The 19,265-nt window shown below is 40.8% G+C and overlaps 1 protein-coding gene across 5 annotated transcripts in view; it reads left to right on the plus strand.

Moving 5' to 3' along the window:
• Positions 1 to 19,265, plus strand: part of LOC128734284 (plexin-B) — a 748,132-nt gene that overhangs the window by 531,573 nt on the left and 197,294 nt on the right. For all 5 annotated transcript variants that reach the window (XM_053828386.1, XM_053828387.1, XM_053828388.1 and 2 more), the window contains one exon: positions 13,087 to 13,269. In XM_053828386.1, the coding sequence (XP_053684361.1) occupies positions 13,087 to 13,269 (183 nt within the window). The remainder of the gene's footprint in view (positions 1 to 13,086; positions 13,270 to 19,265) is intronic.

The following is a 19,265-nucleotide window of genomic DNA, read 5'->3' on the forward strand; positions in this document are numbered from 1 at the left end:
TATTCTATTGTTAAGATCAATGTAACGGAAAAAAGACATTTTGTCTTATGTTACGTGTTATAAATAAATAAACTAAACTAAACTAAATGAAAAGGCGGGTGAGGCCTTTAAGTTCAAAATTGAGCCGTATAATCTGAAATTCCACAAAGTTTCGGTGAATTTTCCTTGGGATCCCGCCGATAATACGTCTTTTAATCTCACGGCTGGTATTGTTGTCCTCTGTTGCCAGTGAGCCAAGGTATACGAACTCGTCGACTACCTTGAACTTGTCGACTACCTCGAACTCGTCGACTACCTCGAACTCATCCCCGTCGATTACCATGGTACTGCCCAAGCGGGCCCTGTCACGCTAGGTCCCGCCCGCCAGCATATATTTCGTTTTAAACGTATTTATCTTCAATCCAATCTTCTCTGCTACGCGTTTTAGTCTGGTGTACTGATCTTCCACCACCTCAAATGTTCTGCCGACAGCATCCACGTCGTCAGCAAAGCAGATAAATTGACTGGATTTATTAAAAATCGTGCCCCGCATCTCGATCGCCGCTCATCTTATAACACCTTCAAGCGCAATGTTGAATAGCAGGCAGGAAAGACCATCTCCTTGTCGAAGTCCCCTGCGAGATTCGAATGGGTCCGACAATCCACCCGAGATTCTCACACAGCACTGGATCCCATCCATCGTAGCCATGATAAGTCTAGTAAGCTTACCCGGAAAACCGTTTTCGTCCAAAATTTTCCATAGCTGTTGTCGGTTTACGCTATCATATGCGGCTTTGAAATCGATGTACAGGTGGTGCGTGGGGACTCGGAATTCGCGGTACTTGTAAAGATTTGGTCTGTTGTAAACCGACCCTCCATGAAGCCGGCTTGGTAACTTCCCACAAATCTATTGACTATTGGCGATAGTCGATGAAAGATGACTTGGGACAGCACTTTGTAGGCGGCATTCAGGATAGTGATTGCTCGGTAGTTCTCACAATCCAGCTTATCACCTTTCTTGTCGATAGGGCAGATTACTCCGTCTTTCCACTCCTCCGGTAGTCGTTCCGTATCCCAAATCTTGACAATCAGTTGATGCAGACAGCCGGCCAACTTGTCCGGGCCCATTTCAATAAGTTCCGCTCCAATGCCATCCTTTCCCGCTGCTTTGTTGTTCTTCAGCCGCTGGATGGCTTCTTTAACTTCCTTTATCGATGGGGGTGGCACATCTTCGTTGCTTGCTGCACCAATGTGGTCACTTCCTCCGCTATCATGGTCTTCCGCCTGCACGCCATTCAGGTGTTCATCGTAGTGCTGCTTCCACCGTTCGATGACCGCACGGTTGTCAGTCAAGATACCTTCATCTTTTTCTCTGCACATTTCGGCCCGCGGCACGAAGCCTTTGCGAGATCCGTTGAGTCTGATAGAACTTACGTGTGTCGTGAAAGCGGTACAGCTGTTCGAGTTCTTCGCACTCCTCCTCTTGGTGGCGCTTCTTCTCCTTGAAGAGTCGGGTTTGCTGCCTCCGCTTCTGTTTGTATCGCTCCACATTCTGACGGGTGGCTCTACGCAGCATTTGTACCCGCGCCGCGTTCTTCTCACCCAGTATCTGCTGGCGTTCCTCGTCAAACCATTCGTTACGTCGATTCGGTGCCACACGGCCTCGGACGTTCTCCGCTACGCTGTTAATGGCTGTTTTAACGGAATTCCAACAGTCCTCAAGAGGGGCTTTATCCAGCTCACCCTCTTCCGGCAGCGCGGTTTCGAGAGATAACGCGTAGGTTTCGGCGACCTCCGGTTGCTTCGCGCTCGATTATACCGTGGTGACCGGTTAAGGCCCTAACCCAGCGAGGTAAAGGTGCCGAACAAAGTCGCATTCGACTTTGCGCGACTCCGTATAGCCAATAAGATGGGAGCGGGAACTCTTATACGCGGTGCCGGCCGGGACGCAACTGGGTCGAGGGTCGACCAAATAAGAGTCTTTGGTTGCACCCTCAGTTGTGTGCTAACAGGGAAAGGGGGGTACGTTGTGCTTGACGGTAGCGTGGCGCAGTACTGAATTTGGAATACTTTTCAAGTCTTTCGAGTGATACTTTGATTGAACAAGCAAATGAACTCTCCAAGCCACTATCTGCGAATAGTGGGATTGATAACAGAGAACAGAATGTACCTGTGAATGATGCTTAAAGGTACTAGTACACTGTTTGCTTTATCGTCAAATTTTCTTCCTGTCAGAATTTGGGCAAATTTTGGTATTTGACAGACAAATTTGTCTTGCCCAGTACACTGTTTGTCAAATTTGATGTCAAAAATTCGATCTGAGACGTTACCCGTGTTACAAAATCAAATAAATTTTGACATATTTTGTGGGGCCAGTACACTGTTTGCAAAACAGCATGAAATTCGTGAGATTATCAAATATATTCGGCCCGAAAATGTTTGCGCCAGCAGATTTCTGTGCAGATCAAACAGATCAAGTACGCAAAAAAGTACGCTCGGAAAGTGAGGCTATTCATTTAACAGGAAGCTGAAAGCCATTTTAATTTTAAACACGTTTTAATACACGTTTTAATACAGTTGAATTAACAATAATCAAAATTACTATTTTTACGCGGTTTTCGGAATTTACGCGGTTTTGATTTACGCGGGACGTATCCTTCGCGTAAAAAGCGACTTGAGTGTAAATTCAATTTCTACATTTAGTGCTGTCCGGTAATCGCTCGATTAATCGATTACAGCATGGAATAATCGAATAATTTGTAATCGAATACTGCCGGCACGAGTACGTGGACTCCCGTTCGTTTGACCTTTTTTAATCTGAACACTTTTTAATTTGAATCCCGTTGGTTTGCACGACGTGCAAATTAAAAATGGTTCAAATGTCATTCTCAATACGACATCATTTGCTTATGCAGACAATGCACATAAACACGATTTGTTTGAACTTGCGTGTTCAAACTGTTTCACTTTGCGTTTTCCCAACGATTATGGTAGAAATTCGATCGGAGAATGAAATAGTCACTTGCAACTGCCAACTGAATCAAACCATCAAAACAATAACAAAGTGCTAAGAGGCGAACCAGCCGCAGGCTGAAAACCTCTCTAATATAGAATTAAAAAAAAAAAAATAAAAAAACAAAGTGCAGGGCAGCCAGTTCACACAAGTTCCAGCATATTTAGGGTTACCAGTTGTTCAAATTAAAAACTAACCCCGTTAGTTTGCATGAGGAATCGTTCAAACGAACGGGAGTCCACTGTAATTCATTAATCGAATAGTTTAAATAAGATAAAAAAAATGTGAATAATCCCCATTAATCGTTCATAATCGTACGATTAATCGAATAATTTAACGAAATATTCGAATATTTATAGTCGAATACTACTAGCTAGTGTTCGACATCGGAACGAAAATTGAGGTCCGGGTTCCGGTCCAGTCCGGTTAAAAGGCGGCACGAACTTCGGAATAACATTCCGACTATAAAGACTAATGATCCGGTCCGATTTGGCTCTGTTAGGGTTCCGGAACCGGAACAGAGCTAAATCGGACCGGAATAAAGTCGGAATAAGAAAATTCGTGCCGATTTTTACCGGACCTCAATTTTCGTTCCGATGTCGAACACTACTACTAGCACGAATACTGAACTAATCGATCAGTGCCTACTCGATCGATTAATCGGTAATCGAATAATTAAAAATTTCGGACATCACTAATATCAATACCAATGTCAGCCGTGTCGCTTTTGTCCAACCATAACATAACAACATTGCTGATATTGATTTTGCTTCAGAGCTGCCATAAATACAGATATTTGTGCATGCATAAATTTGGGACCCTACCGTTTTCTCCGGAGTATTTAATTTTCTCGATCTAATCTTTTAAATAACATAAATAGTTTATGGACTACTTTAAAATTCAGGAACATTAGTAGAGCCAGAAATCACAGCAACTGAAATAATTGATGGGTCCCAAATTTATGTATGCACAAATATCTGTATTTGTGGCAGCTCTGTTTTGCTTTCCCGTGGGGCATCTGCGGATTGTCAAAGTACCAGCACAGCACATGGAAAGCGCAACATCAATATCAGCAAGTCAGCATGTCGCTTTGTCACGTAAAATGCTCTTTACATAAAGGCATTGCACAGACTAACAGACGTAACACTTCTAATAAATTTTCTAACAAAACATCGTTTCAATGACACCCCTAAAGCTGGGAAAAAACACTAGCATCTCCTGGTGCAGTCTTCGCGCTACGCAGAGCAACTCGCTATAAATGCTATAAAAGCAATGTTTTAAATTTACTTGTATATTATCTGACAACAGCGCCAGCGCAAGCAAGCGGCGTTCTCGCGCAGCGACTGTTGTTTGAGTCTTGGCTTAAACGGACACTTGAAATGATCGTTTTTATTGGCGATGGAATGAGGCTTCAGTGTTACGTCTGTTACTCTGTGGGCATTGCTTGGTATATAATAAGTTCGGCACCAACTTTTCAAAAGGTCGTAAGCAGATGCCAGATATATTCAACAAACATTTCTGTTGAATAACACTTAATCAAGTGCTTATTACCCAGTAATCTATACCCCTACTATTCAAGAAAAATGAATGTTGGGTGCATGCATAAATTTGGGACATTATTATTCCGCAGTATTTCATTTTTGCAGTCTAATTTTTGCTATAATGTACATAGTTTATGAAGTACTAGTACGTATTATAGAGGTTGCTGACATTTACCGCATGCACAGTTCGCCGCGTATACGTATACGCGGTTTGTTTGCATATCCAAATTTTTTTTCGCTGCGAAAAATTTTTCACGGTGTTGTTGTTTTATTCGTCAAGCATTTGTAGACTACATACAATAATATTATTACAATGTTTACTTATATACTATACATTATTCCTATGGCTAAGTCCTAGTTTAATTTGGATTCTGGACATAGTGATGTCAATTCTTTCGCAATTTTGATTATAAAGGCGCATCATGTTATTGACTGGTCCATTTTTCGCATAATTGGTTTTATATGATTTTTCCATAAATATTTTTCTAGTTCTAAGGTTACGACTCGGCGCATAAAAGTTTAACTGAGCAAGCAAATCTGCGGACTGGATGCGTTGAGAAATAATGTCATTGATAAAGTAAAGCATTGCTTGTTCGCGACGTTCTTTAAGTGTTTGTATATGGATGAGCATGCAGCGCGCTTCATAAGATGGTAATGGAAATACTGTCCAGTTAAGTTTTCGAAGCGCGTATAGTAGAAATTGTTTCTGAACAGATTCAATGCGTCCTTCGTGTAACGCAGTCTGTGGGTGCCATACAATATTGCAATATTCCAGAATAGGTCTTACATATGTAATGTATAAAAGTTTTATTGTGTATGGGTCTTTGAAATTATGACTGAAGCGTTTGATAAAGCCCAGCATTCTATTTGCTTTGTTAATAATGGTATTGTATTGCTCTGTAAATGTTAGTTTTGAGTCTAAGATTACTCCTAGATCCCTTACAATTTTACATTTTGGTACAATATTGTTTCCTAAGTATATGTCAATAGAGGGAGTTTGAATTTTCCTGCTAAATGCTATTGAGTTACATTTTTTTACATTGAGGTTTAGTAAAGATTTGTTGCACCAAGTGTTGAATACATTGACTTCATTCCGAAATACTGCGACGTCATGGGCATTTTTTATTTCCATATATATATTCATGTCGTCTGCATATACAAGTACTGTTGAGTGGTTAAGTATGTAGGAAATGTCATTTACGTGCAAAATGAAAAGAAGTGGCCCTAAGTGGGAACCTTGGGGAACCCCAGAGGTGACTTGAATAGGGTCCGAGAGGGCATTTTGAAAGCGAACAATTTGTTTACGTTCCGTTAAATATGATTGAAGCCATTTCAAGAGCTTCGGTTCTATTCCAATTTTGCCTAATTTGAAGATTAATAATGGTATGTCTATTCTGTCAAATGCCTTACTAAAGTCCGTGTAAATAGCTTCTACGTGGTTGCCACTGTCCATTGCATTAAGAGTAAAAGCTACAAATTCCAGAAGATTTGAGGCAGTAGAGTGGCCTTTAAAAAAGCCGTGTTCCTGACTTGTAATTTTGTGTTTTACTTGTTGAAAAATTTTTTCATTTATAATTGATTATAGTTTAGGAATGCAAGAGATAATGGCAATTCCACGGTAGTTTCGGATGTCTGATTTTGTTCCTGATTTGAAGATAGGGACTAAATACGAAGATTTCCATATTTTCGGGAATTTTCCATTTTTCAGAGACATGTTAAATAGGCATTGTAATGGTATAGCAAGTTCTTCGGCCAGGTTTTTGAGAAATATGGGTGCTATTCCGTCAGGCCCCGGCCCTTTTGACGCATTCAAGCCTTTGAGTGCTTCAAATACGTCAATTTCTGATAGTTGAGAGACAGATATGTCGTTAGAAAATTCGGGTATAAATGAGAAATATTCTTGGCCGCGGTCTTCTTCGGTAAATGTTGTATATACTTCTTGAAAGAAATTTGCGAAAAGGTTGCAGATTTCATTAGTATTATTTCCAATAAGCCCGTCAAGTTTCATTTGGGATGGGAAATTACTGCTTTTCAATTTAGTATTTACATAGTTAAAGAAATTTTTTGGGCATGATTTGACTTCATTTTCGACTTTACTATTATATTCTTCATACGCGATTTTAGTGGCCGAGTTGAGTTCTTCGCTAATATTGAGATAATTATTCAAGTTAATGGTATTGTTTTCATTTTTGAATTTTTTGTGTGCTTTTTGTTTTCTATTTTTAAGATTTTTTAGATGTGGGTTGAACCATACAGGCCATTTACTATGTTTACTTCGTCTTCTTCTTTTCATTGGTACAGTTTCGTGTAAAAGGCACTTCAAGAAAAGGATGAATTTTTCTGTTTCATAGTCGACATTTCCTTCAGTACAAAACACATGTTGCCATTCTGTTGTACATAGTCTACGCTTAATTTCTATAAAATTTGCTTTGTTATATTCCGGCACTTCTTCATATTCCAAGTCAGTAGGGTAAGAGCTATTGTGTGTGAAAATTGAGTATTCGATTGCTGTGTGAAATGCTTCATTCTTCCATAAGGGAGACAGTGAAGCATTTACAGCAAAATCGTCTGTGCAGTTTGTAAAAAGTAAGTCCAAATAAACATTTTGACTATTTTTGACTGAATTTATTTGATGCAGGCCAAATTGTGAAATTTTGTCAAAAATGTAATGCAATGTTTCATTTTCGCCTACTACTGGAAGCAAAATGGATTCATTGCCAATGTCTACAATGAAGTCCACATTGCGCTGATTGAAGTCGCCGTAAATATGTAGTTTTACTTCGGGTTCCATATTTGAAATAATGTCTTCTACTGCTTCGAAAAATAGTTCATAAGACTGTTTATTAGCATGTTCGGGAGGAAAGTACACGGCTGAAAAAATGTGTACTTCGCCGTATATGGTTGCTTTGGCCCATATATTTTCAAATTCGATGTGCTTTCTAGTAATTATTTCTTCCGAAGTAAAGTCAGAGTTTATAGCTATGAGGACACCTCCTCCAGATTTTTTCTGACTTAGAGACAAATTACGGTCGTGCCGGAATACGTTAAATAGATTTCCAAAAATTTCTTCGCTTTTGACGATTTCGTCCCAGCTACTTTCGGTTCCAAGAATGACTTTGAAAGAAGATGATATTACATTTTGATGAATTTCCTTCATTTTGGCTGGACTTTTCATGCGGTTGAAATTCTGGCAATACACAAGAATTTCAGCCGCATTCTGTTTTAGTGCAGAAGAAGTTTTTGGAAAATTATTACTACTTACATTTACGTTTACTAGCTCCAAAGAGCGCGTCGATAAAATTTCTTCTTCATTAGACTGGGCGTCGTCGTTTGGTACTTTGGTGGTTCAAATTCTTCCGTGTTGTGCGTCAATGGTAGAGAAAATTCGCGTTGTAAGATTTACGTGACGGTACAACGCTTGTCGAAAATTTATTGTTACTTTCGCGCAATTGCTGAAGGCGGTGAGTTCGTTCGCTCACTAAAAATTGTCTGTACGACTGCAAGTCAGCTTCTGCTTCCGGCGGTAAAAGTCCATATTCCTGGTAGACTTCTAGAAAGATGCGCTTTAGATGTTCGGGAGACGTCGGGAGTCCTTCGGATACCAAAAGCATTCGAATGCTGGTTGATGTTAGTCCTTCTATACAGACTGACGGCTGCTGGTCTTTCATATATGCCAAGTACAGGCGGACGATTTTCATTATTTTTGGGTCGCGCAGTCTAGCTTTCAGAAAGCGTCCGTCGCCGTTTGTTGACTGCTGAGTGAGCCGGACTATAGGTGGACGCATTGGGTCGCATTCAAATAGACTGTCTTGAGGAGGTGCTGGAGCTGGGTGTGAGGTATTGTTATTGCTAGCGTTGTTATTTCCGTTTTCGTTCAGGGTGGTGTTAGTCTGGTTTTCGGTTCTATATGGATTAATTGTTTCGCCTTTTTGGAAATTTATGAATTTGGATGTTATGTCCGTTGTTGGTGGTCCAAAAAATTGAAGTTTTGCAGCTGCCAGCAGGTTCTTGTCCAGAGGTAATGCATAATTTTTTGGAAGCATTGGCTGATTGCTTTGGACAGTTCTATGGATATTGTTGTTGGTGTTGTCATAGTCGTTGCTGCTGTAGATATTATTACTGACATTGCGGTGTTCGCTATTGTGCTGAGTGTAGTCGTTATTATTGTGATGATTGTGACGTGTGTTATTATTGATGTTGTCCGAATTTTTACGCTGTCGTCTACGTTGTTGTCTGCGTCTTCGCGCTGCAATTTCTGCCTGTTTTTCTTGAAAGCGGCGGGTTCGTTGCCTGGAGTCAAAAGAACTCCAATCAGCTTTCCAGATTTTTTTGCTGCCTACTATACGCCAGCCGGAATTTTGTGGAGGGTCATTTTTCGTGTTATTTACAGGTGCGGACGGATGCAGTGAGCGTTCCATCTCTTCAGAAAGACTTAGGTGATTGACGGACGCTGGTGTTGCATGCATTTTGGAGGTTTCAGCAGAGAGTACTTTTAGTTCGTCTAGTACTTCTTTTGCTGCAATACTACAATTGAGCTTACCAATTGACGAGGCTTCAATTGATGATTCAATTGCGTCAATTTTTGATTCAAGTGTAGCAAAAGCGTTTCCAAAATGCTTTTCCAAAAGTTTATTTGTGTGTCTTTGGATTTCTGCTACAATTGTGTCATTCACGTTTTCTGATATTTTTTCTTCGATACTGTCTAATGTGGTGGCTATTTGCTTATTTCCCACATGCCAATGTTGTTCAATGGCAGCCATTCGTTTTTCGATTTGTTCCACGGCGTCCTGCATATGCGTGATATTCTGCAATTGTGTGATGATTCGATGTTGGCTTTCTGTCTGCTTGCTGATTATTTGCTTCAGCGAGTATTTTTCCGTGAAGTCTGGTGTGCATTCTGTACATAGTGGCAGGACAAAATTCCGTAAATCGTCCTCCCACTCACGTTTAGCACCAATACAAGCAGCATGAAAGCTGCGTCCGCATGTTCCATGACACTTCCAAAGATGACGTAGACTTGTCATTCCACATTCAGGAGCGTTGCACTTCATTACGGCTGGAGTTCACTGCGCGGCGGACAAGATAAATTATTTACACACGGTTACGCGACGGTCAAAAATTGTTTATAAATACTAGTTACTCGCGGTTGCGCGACGGTCAAAATTGTTTATAAATATTCGCGAGGCTGTCGCAAGTCGGTAAAAAAAATTATTGTACTTATGTTACTGCGCAGTAAAAATGCGCGTCCGAACTCTTCGACGGTCAGCGGACGATGCACACAAACCACTGTATTAGTCGCACATTAGCAATCCTGATACCGTCCGTTATTATGGCAGATGGTGTAAAAAGCTGGATAGCGCATCACTGTGCGATTACAGCGCACTACTTGCGACACACAAAACCAGAATAAAATTGAATGTAACACAGCTATCCACCTATTCGCGTGCGTAATGACGGCTAGTGGATAGCTCTTTCGGAAAACGTTAGCATGCTTTTGGCAGCTTTATTCACGTTAAGTTAATATTTCCAGCCTTAATTGTCGCTGTAGAACTTTCAAGCATACGTGAGCGGAGTTCCCAAAAGCAAATAAACATTGTCGAAAAGCGTACCCACAGTAGAATCAATATATATAGAATGCCAGTGTCGCTGTTTTTCTATAGGACTCATTGTGGTAAACATGATGCTAACAATCTGTATCAAGTCTGTGAATCAGGAACTTCATTGTCAAAGTTGCTCATTGTTATTTATCTGTTCACTGTTCTTTATCTGTGCGCTGGCTGGTGCTGTCATCAGTGCGTTCTCCGCTGTGTTTTTATGCCAGTGAAATGGTTTTAAACGTTCTTTTTCTTTTCGTCCGGATGAATGGAATCCCTCAACTGCGCCCTTTTACACCGATTTTTTCAGAAATTTTAAGCAAGCGAAGTTTCCAATCACATTACTTGGCAGCCATATTTGAAATTTCAAACTGGTTGTCAAAGTTTGACAATGAGATTCCCATTTTAATGAATCTCACGCACACATACATTTGCATATATAATGTAAATACATTATCTGAACATGTGTGATGTTTACCACGCGCACTGCAGCGACACTGGCATTCTGGTACCCACTAGCCGCCATTAAACGCGCGAAAAAGTGGATTACGGGTTTCAACTACAACAGCAATATTAATATTGCTAGTCGAATAGAGTCGGTGCAACGGAGGTTTATCCGCTTTGCCCTCCGTAGGTTACCATGGAATGACCCGTTCTGGCTACCAAGCTACGAACAGCGCTGCAGAATAATCAACTTGGACACCCTGCTAACACGTCGGGATGTAACTAGAGCCGACTTCGTATCAGATGTTCTGACATCTCGGATTGACTGTCCTTGGATTCTATGAAGACTAGACAGTCAGAAGGTGGATATGCATACAATTATTGTTCATATTTTCTAGTAAATTATCCATGTTAACAGAAACAGAATGTAGCCTTTTGATCCTGAAATGAACGTTTACATGCTGACTATTTATTTACTAGATTTACTAGAGTAATGTTTCACATATGTAGTATTATATACGTGGTAGTGCCTAATTTTAGAGGGTAGTTAAGGTGAAATTAGTCGTCATCGATTCTGCCAATTTCAAAAGCAGTTTTTTTTGTTTGAAACAAAAATTCTGTTCATGAAAATATATTCGCTGTGTTCAGATTGGCAAGAAGAAGGCAGTATTTATATTTTTACAACCAGACCCCAGCTATTGGGTCCAAAAACTGCTTCCGAAATTGGGCTCTCCGACGAAAAGTTAATGACTGCTAATTTCCCGTTAAACAAATCATGTTCGAAAAACAGGTCTATTAAGTGATTTCCTCATTATTCATAATCTTTTTAACTTTTCACTATTGATTTAATAATGTCCTGATTTATTCCAGTGTCATTTCCTTTGCAAAACTTCCTTTCTGCACGATTTTTCCTGTACCAAATTCGATTTTGACAGCAGTTCAAATAATAAACATTGTGAGCTTTTTTGATAAGTTTCAAGCAAACAAACCGGCGAATAGCGCAAAATGTTACGAAAACAAATTTAATTTGATTGGCATATTACACTGTTTTACAAACCGCCAAATTTTATTGGAAAAGCTCGGCGACATTTTGAAAAATAAAATTTGTTCGAATATTTGGTTGGGTCAGTACACGGGTTTTCAAATTTATTTGATGAAAGAGATCAAATATTGGTCAAATCCTTAAAAACAATCGGTCTAGTAGGGGGTTTGTACATTGTCGGCTTCATACGGTGACTTATGCCTCTTGTTCGTACCGTTTTTAAAAAGGGCGAAGTAGGCTTGATGTCCTGCTTGAATACGTCGCTATATCTCCTCATTTGTGTTGCTGTCCGCGGCCACCAGCGATCCCACATACTAAAACTCATCAACCACTTCTGGTTCGTCGCTGTCAACAATTACCGTCCGCGAAAAGCGCACGTTTGTCTCTTTTGAGCCTTTACCACACATTTATATGGTCTTCGGCGCATTTATTTTATGCCCAATCTTCCTAGCTTCCGCTTTCAATCTAGCGCAAATGGCTTCCGCCGTGAGAAAGTTTCTGGCTTTAATATCAAAGCGCGTAGTTTGCGTAGCTCAAAAGTGTGCTACATTTCTGAAAAACAAACTTCTTGTTTCGATATCTGCTCGTCGAATCACCCCCTCAAGAGCGATTTGAAAAGCAAGCATGATAACTTGCCAGCTTGTCTTGACCCTCACCGCGTCTCGAAGGGACTGGAATCTATGGACTCTTACAGCCTCTTCCAGCCAAGATTCAAACGTACAACATACCTCGATGCCAACTGAAAGGCAAAATTTCAACATTTTTTAAATTTTATTTCAATTCGATTTTTAAATCCATTTCTTGAATAAACTGCTCTTGTATGCCCTATGTATGCCCGATTTTTTTTTTGGAATCTACCCCCTACGATCCTAAATGAATCTATTATGCGAGTAGCAGCAGTGTACCTCGTGTATCAGAGCTTCGGACCTTCATTGTCAGTCGGTTCCGCTCTGTTTGTTATTGCACGGTGACTGTGTTTTGTGAGTCCGTACCTTCGGGAAGACTTAAAGCGTGCGTGCGCACAGAGAAAATATTTATTCTACTTAACTGAGTGTCTAGTACTTGGTAGTTGGGATTCGCATCTAGAAAGTAAAATAAGGCCATAGGTATAAACGGCGATTAGATGAACAGAGGTTATGGAATGCACATGTTCACCCTTTGCCAGCCAACATGGCCCTTCTTTATCGAGAAATGAACTTCGCAACCGGTTACTAGAGTACAGGAAAATTACGGGGCTAGTGCAAAGATCCTATTAACTCTGCAGCGGCACCGCCCAGTCGAGATTCGAACATACGACGACTGGCTTGTTAGGCCAGCATCGTACCTCGGAGCTAACTGAGAGGGTGGGCGCTTACAAATTTACTTTTTTAAGTGATTGGGAAAGCTAAAAACGTATCATATACAGTAAATTTGACAATCTGTTGTTTAGTCGAGTGTACTAATTAAACTTCTTGTTTCTTTTGATTTTCAAAGGACTTGCCGCAATATCGAGAAATGGTTACCAGTTTCTATACCGAAATTGGCCGTTTACCACAAATCAGTGACCAGGAAATGTGTACCGCTATGCAGAGGCTTTCAATCCAACAACAAGAAGAGTTCGATGTTATAGCTGCTTTGAAGGAACTCTATATTTACGTTACAAAATATAGGGATCAGGTAATTATTCACAAATTACAGGAGCGAAGAGTATCATAACGTAAGCCAACAAAACGATTTTGTTTTTTAAGCAAAACTCCGTTTTAGGTTACAAATTTGCTTTTTATGTATATTTAGATTTTAGTTTAATAAATTTGGGGTACTGTCGGTTTCAACGTATACTTTTAGCTTGCGTTTCTAGTGTTGTCTGTTGCTCAACCTTAACTTAATATCGTGGAAGCACCAAATTTGACGCGTTTAAGAAACAATTTTAAGTTTAAGTTTAAGTATACAATTTTAAAAATTAATTATAAAATAACGATTTGACCAATAATGTTTTGCAAAGTAATTATAAAGCCAAGTGTCCAGCAAAGTGAAAAATCGTGAGCGACTTCAAAAAAAAAAAAAAAACACGATTTAATCCACCTAGTGGCGAAAGGAACCTTTGTTATACCTTTTTATTTGTCATTCAATATGGGCATTTCCCTCAAATAGTAAATCGGTTTGTCTCGATTATTTTTGATTGAAATTTAAAGTAAAGTTTTGCTGATGTATTGAATACAACACAAGGATTCATTTTCCATTAACACTAGATATACCAGCGTTTGAGGTATCCCGAGTAAATGATTATAACAAACATATAACAAAAAAATATCTCAATTAGATAGAAATAATAGAATTTGTTATATTTTTGATCAGACAAAATAATGAGGCTAACAGAATTATTACAAGCTTTGTTCTTATATCAAAACTGGTTATAATTTTGTTACAGAGCAATTTCAGCTTGTTCCAGCTTGCAAACGGTTTGTCTCGACTATTTTTGATTGCAATGAAGTTTTGCTAATACATTTCAATCACGCACCGAATCATTTTCCATGAAATATATTTTTTCGTCCAGAGTACCGTTATCCAGGGTGAGATTGTGCCAAAAAAGCATATGTTTTTGTTCTTTAGCTCAGTATACACACAATTTAGGATCTAAGTTGATTTAAAACTTGTCAATATATACTAAATTGTTCAATTAACAACCACCGTAGAGATAACATAAAGTTAAGGTAAATACCTAAACAGTGAACATTAGCATGTTTATAAACAATACACATAAACGTCAGTATGAAGTCATTCATATGGGGCCGTCCATGAACTAAGCGGACTCTTAGGGGCAGGGGGTCGGCCAAAAACAACGTGTCATACAAAATGTGTAAAGGAAATAACCCGGGGAGGTCTGAAATAAGTAAAAATGAGTTCGTAGTCAATGGACAGCCTTTATATAGCCAGTAGAGTTTCTAGGGCTAACAAGGGGGAGATATATAGATCATGTATCCTAAGGGGGCATCCTATTTGATCATTTAACAAAAGTAACAAAAGTTACTTCGTTCGAGAACCCGTGGTCGCAGAACATGTGGCGCATCCCAACCCCCTCCCCCTCCTTAAAACTGGCAGTTTATACACGGTATAATATACTCGTCTTATATTAGAGGGTTTATTCTAAGCATCTGAAATTTCCAGAGAAAAAGTAAAAATTAGTTTAAATAATTTAGCAGACCTATGATGCTGTTTTCATCCAAAATGGATGATGCAATCTAATCTGTCAAAATATTGTGCTCAATAGTAAAGAATGTAAGTGTACTGGTGTATTTACTTATGTGTCCATGACCGCCGGTCCGGCAGAACAAAGGGATGAAATCAGAGATTTTCAGTGCTGATGGTTACCCGCCATGGCTTTTACCTGTCGCCAGGACAGGTTCTCGTCTACAGCCCGGATGCCGTTGGCTAAGCTCCGTCGGCATGAGCCTCTGGGTCTGCCTCTTCTACGCTGTCCTTGTGGATTCCAGTCGAGTGCTTCTCTGCAAACCTCGTTCGCTCCTTTCCTCAAGGTGTGTCCGACCCACTTCCACCTACGTTCACGAATTTCTGTGGCTATCGGCCGTTGATGACACCGACGATGCAGTTCCTCATTGGATATCCAATGATCAGGCCACCAGACACGAATAATGTATCGCAGGCACCGGTTAATGAATACCTGCAGTTTTTGCGTTGTCTCCGCTGAGACGCACCACGTTTCGCAGGCATAACGTTTGAATTAAAGATTCGGGTTTTCGTACGTAGAGTGATCTGGTTTGAGCGCCAAATGTTTCGCAGACCTGCAAAGGCACCGCTGGCCTTCCTGATCCGTGTGGCTATGTCAGTCTTGGTACCACCATCGGGCGTTGTTTGGCTACCAAGATATTGAAAGGCGTCTACCTGCTCAACTTGTTGACCCGCTACTGTGAAGTTGGTGGAATTGTCAGTGTTCACTACCATTGACTTAGATTTCGCTACGTTGGCTGTGAGACCTGCTGCCTGGGAGCTCTCGGACAGGTCATCTAACTTGCTCTGCATATCGTTTCGGCGTTGTGCGAGCAAGACAATGTCGTCGGCTAGGTCGAGGTCATTGAGCTGCTCCATCGTTAGAGGATTCCAAAGCAATCCCCGATTTGGTTTACTGTCAATTGCTCCAACTAATATCTCATCCATAACGATGAGAAACAGAAGCGGTGATTAAATGCAGCCCTGTCTCACGCCAGCAGTAACCCTTATGGGGTCGGACAAGACGCCGTCATGCAAAACCTTGCACGAGAACGCCTCGTACTGAGCCTCGATGAGATGGACTAGCTTATCTGGAACTCCTCTACGCCTAAGTGCGCCCCAGATGTTTTCGTGATTGAGTCGGTCGAACGCCTTTCGAAGTCAACGAACACCAGCAGAAGAGAGTCCTGGAATTCGTTGATCTGCTCCAATATAATGCGGAGCGTTGTGATATGGTCTACACATGATCGGCCAGCTCGGAATCCAGCTCGCTGCCGCAGGAGAGTAGCGTCGATCTTCTCCTGGATCCGGTTGAGGATTACCTTACAGAGTACTTTGAGAGTAATACAGAGCAACGTGATGCCACGCCAGTTACCGCATTCAGTTAGGTCTCCTTTCTTAGGGACTTTGACCAACATGCCCTGCATCCAGTCCACCGGAAAAGTTACGGTTCCCCAAATATTGCCGAAAAGCTGATGCATCATCTGGGCTGACAAAGATGGCTAAGCTTTGAGCATTTCGGCTGAAATACGATCTATCCCTGGCGCTCTATTGGATTTCATACTCTTGATGGCTGCTACAATTTCGTCCAGCGATGGCGCCTCCGAGTTCACGCGATTTATTCGACGAACTGTAGGCGTCGTACGCTGCTGGTTTTGTAGGTCTCTGACATTTGAAACTCGGAAGAGTTGTTCAAAATGTTCAGTCCATCGCTTAAGCTGTTCTGTACGGTCAGTCAATAGCTGACCAGCTCTGTCCTTTAGCGGCATCTTTGTATTCATCCTGGCACCACTAAGGCGGCGAGAAATATCGTACAACAAACGGATATCACCATTGGCGGCGGCGGTTTCTCCTTGTTCGGCTAGGGAATTAGTCCAGGCTCTCTTGTCCCGCTTACAAGCACGTTTAACAGCCCTCTCCAGTTCGGCGTATCGTTGACGGGCAGCTGTCTTAGCCGATCTGGTCCGCGCTCGCTCAATGCCGGCTTTCGCCTCTCTCCGCTCGTCGATATTCCTCCAAGTTTCATCCGAAATCCACTCCCCCCGCCCACTGCGCGCTTTGCCGAGGGTTTCATCACTGGTCGTGATGAAGGCGTTCTTGATGCCGGTCCATTGTTCTTCGACGGTTCCACCAGGTGACAACTCCGAGGCTCGAGATTCAAGTTGTTCAATAAAGGCCCTTTTCACCTCAGGATTCTCCAATCGGCGGACGTCGTAGCGGCACCCAACTTTCTCCTCCCGTCGTTGGACACGTGCAACGCGCAGACGTATCTCAGCGATAACAAGATGATGGTCGGATGTAATATCAGCGCTGCGTTTGTTGCGTACATCAAGAAGGCTCCTTCTCCATTTCCGGCTGATGCAGATGTGGTCGATTTGGTTTTCTGTTCGGCCGTCGCGGGAAACCCACGTGACTTTATGTACTGGTCTATGGGGGAAGAGCGATCCACCGATGACCATGTCGTTATTACCACAGAATTCTGTAAACAGCTCCCCGTTTTCGCTCATCTCTCCTAGGCTATGGCGTCCTATGACGCGTTCAAGGTCCGCGTTGTTTGAGCCAACCTTTGCGTTGAAGTCGCCCATGTGAATTTGAATGTCCCCCTTCGGGATTTTCTCAACCACGCTGTTCAGCTGGCTGTAAAAGCTCTCTTTCTCCTGCAGGTCGGCAGCATCTGTTGGCGCATAGCACTGGATTGCCGTAAGGTTCCTAACCCGTGTTCTGAATCTGGAAACGATTATTAGCTCATTTATTGGTTCCCACTTCATCAAGGCCGCATGTGCCCCTGGGCTCAGTAGGAATCCAACTCCTCTTTCTCGAGTAGCATTTTCACCTCGTGTGCCAGAGTAGAGCAAGACTTGCCCGGATGATATCCTGTGTTCGCCAGTACCCGGCCAGCGGACCTCGCACTGCCCCAGGATTTCAAGCTTCAGGCGACTAGCTTCCCTTGCAAGTTGAGCCAGCTTGCCCTGCTGGGCAAGGGTCAGTATATTCCATGTTCCGATTCGTGTCCGTGTTTTCATGCTACAGGTCGTTGCCAATAATCCAGATAGATTTTTTCCTTCATTTTCGGTAACTTTTTTATGTTCTGGTACAGTAGGCTGTTAACCTAAGGTCCTTATCCCACTGATGGGGCTGCCATCTTAATGTGGGCGGGAGCCATTGTACCCCCTTTCCTGTTAGCTGTTACTGGTGTATACTGACGTATTTTTGTTGTGTATGTGAAATCTACCAATTGGATCGATCATTATGGCTTGGCACAATCTCACCCCCGTGAAACTCGAAAAGTACAAAGTTTCGAAAAATATTATTTTCGTAAACTTATCCAACACATAATAACTTTTCAATACATTGTAAATGATTAGTTTATATACCTTCAAAATAGCAAGTTGATGCGATTTCTTGTTTGGGTTGGTTTATGCGGGACATTTTTTACAAGCGTTATTTCCGAGCATTTTTGATCGCAAACTTTGAAACCCTGTTTAGGCTAAATGGTTTGCTTATATTATCTGTGTTCTATTCTAAGTTATGAATAAATATGTTATGTTCACAAACATTTTAAATTTAGGTCACCAGTTTCTATAGATATAATAAATTTTCACAAATAAACATTTTTGGTTTTTGGCACAATCTCACCCCCGTGGCACAATCTCACCCCCGTGGCACAATCTCACCCCGGATGGCGGTAACTTTTAAAAAGAGCGTATTTAGAAATTAGATTATTGTTTTCAAAAAATTTTATATGTCGAAAACTATTTATTTTATGAAAATGACGTCAAAGCAAAATTTGTAGTAAATTAAGTGTGTTTTCAGTAAACAATTACACTGAAAGAAAAAGCTTTGCAAATACGCGATAAAAATCATAAATTGTGAATTATCTCAAAACATGTCTTTTTTTTTAAATTTTTTTAAGCGCAAATAATGCTCTATAATCTGGTAAAGCGCTCTTTCGGAATTTTTATAATCTTTGAAAATTGACAAGTCTTTGGAAAACTAAAATAAAATCAAATTCTAAAAATAAAATCTAAAAAATTTCTTATCTAAATGCACCTTAAGAAACGTACTCGATGCAGTAACACGCCGCTCCTGTCAAGTCACGCTTGGGGAACATTCTTAAACATTCTTAAAGTTTATTACTAGAAATTAAGGAACGTATTGACAAAAATCTTTGTTTAAATAACCTAAAGAGCTATTTTTGAATGTCATTGTAGAATTTCATATATCCAGTTCGATATATCAGAACCAGTTTTTTTAGTAATGGCGTGTAGTTGGAGAATGTCTCGTTTACTCACACTTATACTGAACTGAACCTAACTGAGCAAAATAACATATAAAATATGGATGGACGATAAAATAAAACCTTATCTTTTATATTCTCGGTTTATGTATATTTACAAAGTTCAAAAGTAGTTAAAATTTTCTTCAAACCTTTACCAACAAAAAACTTG

The sequence above is a fragment of the Sabethes cyaneus genome, chromosome 2, assembly GCF_943734655.1.
Source record: "Sabethes cyaneus chromosome 2, idSabCyanKW18_F2, whole genome shotgun sequence".
NCBI lineage: Eukaryota > Metazoa > Arthropoda > Insecta > Diptera > Culicidae > Sabethes > Sabethes cyaneus.